Below are 4,773 nucleotides of genomic sequence, written 5' to 3' on the forward strand. Positions count from 1 at the left end.
GTTCACCCAACCAACTAAAACTGCAACCGGATCCTAAGAGAAGCCCATAAGAGAATTCACCCCATTGCTTGCCTCTCCCACTACCATTCTGAAGTGGCTATAATGTTAGGATTGTTTGCTTCTCTCTCCCCAGACCTCCACCAAACCCACCGGAAAAATACTTCAATGAAAAAGAACACTGTGACTTTCACTAGGGTCAAGCTCACACCACCGACTGTTGGTTGTCCTTGAAACATTTCATTCAAGATCTTTTGGATGAAAGGAAACTGGTCTTAACACCAAAGCCCAATGTCACCCAGAATCTCCTGCTCAATCACATAGCCCTACCACCATCAGCCAATGCCAATGCTATCTCAACCAAAATACTAGACTTCGACCTTGTCACCCTCATTCAAACCATCAATCACTTATCAAGTACCTACTCCACGCATATTTGTGTCCTCGCCATTATTCCAGCCGAACCCTATCACTTCCCATGCCCATACCATATACCTTTCAATAAGAAGAAGAATCCTTTGCCCAAATTACCTACTTGTGTGACCATGACTAGGGCCTTGAGTGCGATGAGGTTTGATATGTTACAAGAGGAGGAAGAATATTTAAACCGGCCGAGCTCAGTGTAGAAAACTTGGCCACCTCGGTAAGAGGAGAAAATGTCGAGAGGCAGAAAACCGTGGATGAGGATGAGGACCCCATCAAACAGTTGAAGAAGACTCAAGTCAAGATATCTATAAGGGGATGGTAAGGGGCAACAAGTACTCTAGGGATGACCATTAATATTCATGAATCCAATCATCACCATACAAGTGTCAATGGATAGGATCTACACAGTACCATGATTGTTCAAAAAGTCCATAAACCTAGGTCTTTAGAAAACCTAGAAAAACTTTCTTCTTTTGTTTCCCACCACAACTACATTAATTATTTAACTTAGTAAAAAAACACAACTTTCCCAACAATTTCCAAGGCAAAAATCCTTCACAATCATGGATTAATGCACTAATTTATGCCCAAAAAAAAAAAAAACAAGTTGGTATACTCAAGAAACCAGAAATGGGCAGAATTTATCCAAAATAAGATCCCGTTACTTAATACATTATAGTACAATCAATCCACTATATAGAAAACAGGAAATGCATAATCAAAATAAACAACATTACGAGAAGCCACTAACCCGTTCATTGGACCAATGAGTAGAATATCATCCACGTATAATACTAAAAAGGTCAAAACACTCACACTAACCTTTTTGTAAACACAAGCCTCATGATAAACGCTCCAGACCCTCTCTCGCCGCGTCCGAAGATCCATCAACCTTCAGCGCCCTCTCATACGCAATTCTCGCCTCATCCCTCATCTCCTTCATCTCATAACAAGAACCCAACAAGCAAAAAGCCCTACAATTCCCAGGACTAAGTTTAACGGCTTCGATTAGATCTGCTAAAGCCAAATCAACCCTCCGCCGTTTATTCACAGCAATCTGAAGCTCAGCCCTCTTAAAAAGAGCATCCCCACGTTCAATTTCAGAGAGAGATTTGAGTGCAGGAGGAGAGAGAGCTGAATCAAGGGATTTAATTGCAGAGGAATTGTGACCTTGGAGGGAGAGAGCTAGGGCTTTGAGGATATGAGAAGCTGCATCTTTTGGGTCAAGGGAGAGGGCTTTTTCTGCTTCTAAGGAGGCTGATTTAGCCAAGGAAAGGGTGGTTTTAGGATTTGGGGAAGAACGGGCTCGAGCCAGGAATTGGGCGCCTTGTACGAAGTGGCGTTTTGATTGGAGGGTGGCTCGGCCTTTTTGGCGGTAATTGGCTAGGGCTCGTTTTGGATAGATGTAGAGGGATAAGAGTACGATGAGGGTGAAGAGGAGGAGGAGACCTTGGACGAACACATCTGTGTTCATCTTCTTCTTTTTTGGTTCCTCTTGATTGTGAGAAGAATGGGGAGAGGAAATATTTGGAACAAGGGAGGTTGGGTTTGACGAAACAAAGATCTGAATTGGACACGTGGTTCAATCATGACTGTACGTGTGTTTGTCTATTTGATCTTTCGACACGTGGTTCAATCACGAATTTACGTTTGGATACGCGGATTTTAGAATCCGGGATTTCTTCAAAATTGTAGATAAGAGATAAGAGAAGAAGCGGACCTGCCGTCATTTTAACTCGTTTTTGACTTCTTGCCCTTTTTTCCATCAGCAAGAGTGGTAGATCCTCCCATATTTCCAGGTTTTAGAAATCTCAGAATGTGGGAGAGATTTTTAAAACTTGAATTTCTGACTTAAAATCCAAGAAACGCTATTAGGATAACACACAACAGCTTGATCATGAACCCTCTTTTACACTTTTTCATACTAAAAACGTGGATTCTAAAATCCACATATCCAAACGGCCCCTAAAATTCAGTCGATGCACTCTTTTACATTTTGCACTCAACTTACGACCGTATGTGTCTTTTGTTGGCGGAAGAATGCCATATTTTTGTGGATAATTGACTGAAAATCCTCCTAAATTTCATTGGGTTTAGGCTTTTGGTTGCAGTCATTGTAGATTTCTAATTCAACACATGGAACGAGCTTTCTCCTGTTTGCCTTATCGCATAACTTTTCGGTCCTTGCACTTTCAGCACTAGTAGGTCCAAATGATTCCAATCTTTGAACCTTTGTTTTAATAATGACTTTCTCCTTAGTTTGAAATAGAAAGGTTTGCTTAATTGTTTTGATAATGTTATGACACCCAAATTTACTCTAATCTTTTACAACTAAATACCTACTTTCCCATTGCACTCCACTCCAATTCTACTTCCTTGGACTCACTTCACTTTCGGTGCTTGGCTTTGAGAAAAGCGATCATGAAGGTCAACCCAAATATCATATGCGGGTGAACCATGGAGAACGCTATCTGAGATGTCACCAGAAATCGCATTTAGAAGTAATCGTGTCATTGGCATGGTCCCAAGAAGGAAAAAGAGAACTCGCAGGATTATAAATATCGTTTTGAAAGATCAATCTAAAATGAAAACTGAACAAGATCATTCCTGGACCTAGCAGACGGGCGGCCGGGTCGGGCCGGGCTTGAATTCAGACAGGACCATATTCTTCTTTGCTTGAGCTGCTGCTCACGCATGTAGACCGGAAGATCTTAGTTTGCAAATACCACTATTTTGAGTTTTGGATCTTCCATCTCGTGTCTGGTACTGCATGGTTCCAGTCTGCAAGAACTCCAGATCATTCTTTGGAGTTTCTTTTTGTATCCTATACGGATGATCCAATCCGCAATGACCATGATCGGACCCATTCAAAAAAATGGGGGATATATCAATATCCCTAATTAACCATTGATGAATGCCAACTTATTTTTAGCATTCATTGCTATTTTCATTGCACGGGACCAGTTATAGTAATTGCCTCCTATCAATGGTTTGGAGACAAGAGTAGCACCAGGGCTAGCTGAATGATGAAGATAATAGGATGAGGTCGAGTAAACATCACCGCCAAGGGAAACGTCATAAACCTTAGGATCATTATGATCCAAAATGGAAGAAGGCGTAGCATCATGAACAGTAGCACGAGTTGGGGAGGCAGTTGGAGAAACCATGGTGGGGTTAAAAAACGATGGAAAAAATGAAGTTAGATAACTGACCAAATGGATGATTAGTATCAACTCAGCAGCATCAACTAAAATCAGAAACTGAATGCAGATGATCAATATGAAAAGAATATAGTCGGGAATAAATCACGGTCTTCTGGTGACAGAGGCGGAGCCAGGCAATTACACGGGGGGGGGGGGGGGGGGGGGGTTGGGGGCATGGCCCCCTCATGCTATATGTGCCTCCTGTTAGAATATGTGAGATCCACCGTTGGATTAGGCGTAAGTTAGAATATGTTAAAAGCCAATAGATCATAGCCTCAAAGGAGCTAGATGATACTCAAGCCTTGATGGGCGAGCAGTAATGGGTCACTATGGACCAATGCCGAAATGGGCAAGAAATGAGTCACAATGGACCAATGCCGGAATGGGCAGGAAGAGGCCTCTCTCAGGCACACACCTCAAGGATTCGAGGTACCTCAACTAAGTAGAGGAATTATTTCAGGCACACACCTTAAGAAAGGCACCTCAACTGAAATAAGAGAGAAAGAATCTGGTAGTAAGAGAGAAAGACGAGTAGGGAAGAGACAACCAAATAGCGGCGAAGATTTTGATGACAAATATCGGCAATAGTGTGCAACATTTAAAATGTTGGACAATGCAGAAAAAGAGTGGATATATCAAATATAGTGAGTCCCGCAAGAAAAGGATTACATTAAAATATGCAAGGGAAAAACAAGGAATCAAGGGAGAGTCCTTATCAATATCTAGGGTAGCATGATTGGTATTTGGGTGTGCTTGGAATGAAAAGAAGTGGAATGGAAATCTAATCAACCAGTCTTGGGTTCTCGTGCAAGAATAAGCAACAAAAAGGTTGATTAGATTTAGACATGAAAGTAACATTGAGTAGGGATTTAGACATGAAAGAACATTTAGAGGGCTTTCTTCAACAAGCTCATCCATGGCAACACAGCACACTTTTCTTGTGAAAGCTTCTTTTTTTTTTTACTAGTTCAATGGCATGGACACAATCCATATCCGATGGGAAGTATCAACGGGATTTGCAAGGGGCTACTGATATCGTGATGAGTAAGGATGGCTGCCTGGCGGGGATGCGCCAAATATTAATGGAAAAAAAAAAACATATATAGAGGAGTGGGCAGAGGCTAGAGTTAAGTAGCAGCAGAGATAT

At 41.7% G+C, this 4,773-nt stretch overlaps 1 protein-coding gene across 1 annotated transcript; it reads right to left on the minus strand.

The window, feature by feature from the left end:
* Positions 1-1,036: 1,036 nt before the first annotated feature.
* Positions 1,037-1,950, minus strand: LOC143851564 (Tetratricopeptide repeat (TPR)-like superfamily protein). The gene has a single exon (XM_077361033.1). The coding sequence runs from the start codon at positions 1,895-1,897 to the stop codon at positions 1,265-1,267; it is 633 nt and encodes a 210-aa protein (XP_077217148.1). The 5' UTR covers positions 1,898-1,950; the 3' UTR covers positions 1,037-1,264.
* Between the last annotated feature and the right edge of the window lie 2,823 nt (positions 1,951-4,773).

This window comes from Tasmannia lanceolata, unplaced genomic scaffold (assembly GCF_043159265.1).
Source record: "Tasmannia lanceolata isolate RefF3 unplaced genomic scaffold, GAP_Taslan_0.1 ptg000018l, whole genome shotgun sequence".
Taxonomy (NCBI): Eukaryota; Viridiplantae; Streptophyta; class Magnoliopsida; order Canellales; family Winteraceae; genus Tasmannia; species Tasmannia lanceolata.

Excerpts from the sequence above, each read along its gene's own strand:
- LOC143851564 (XM_077361033.1), bottom strand. The coding sequence starts at position 1,897 with ATGAACACAGATGTGTTCGTCCAAGGTCTCCTCCTCCTCTTCACCCTC.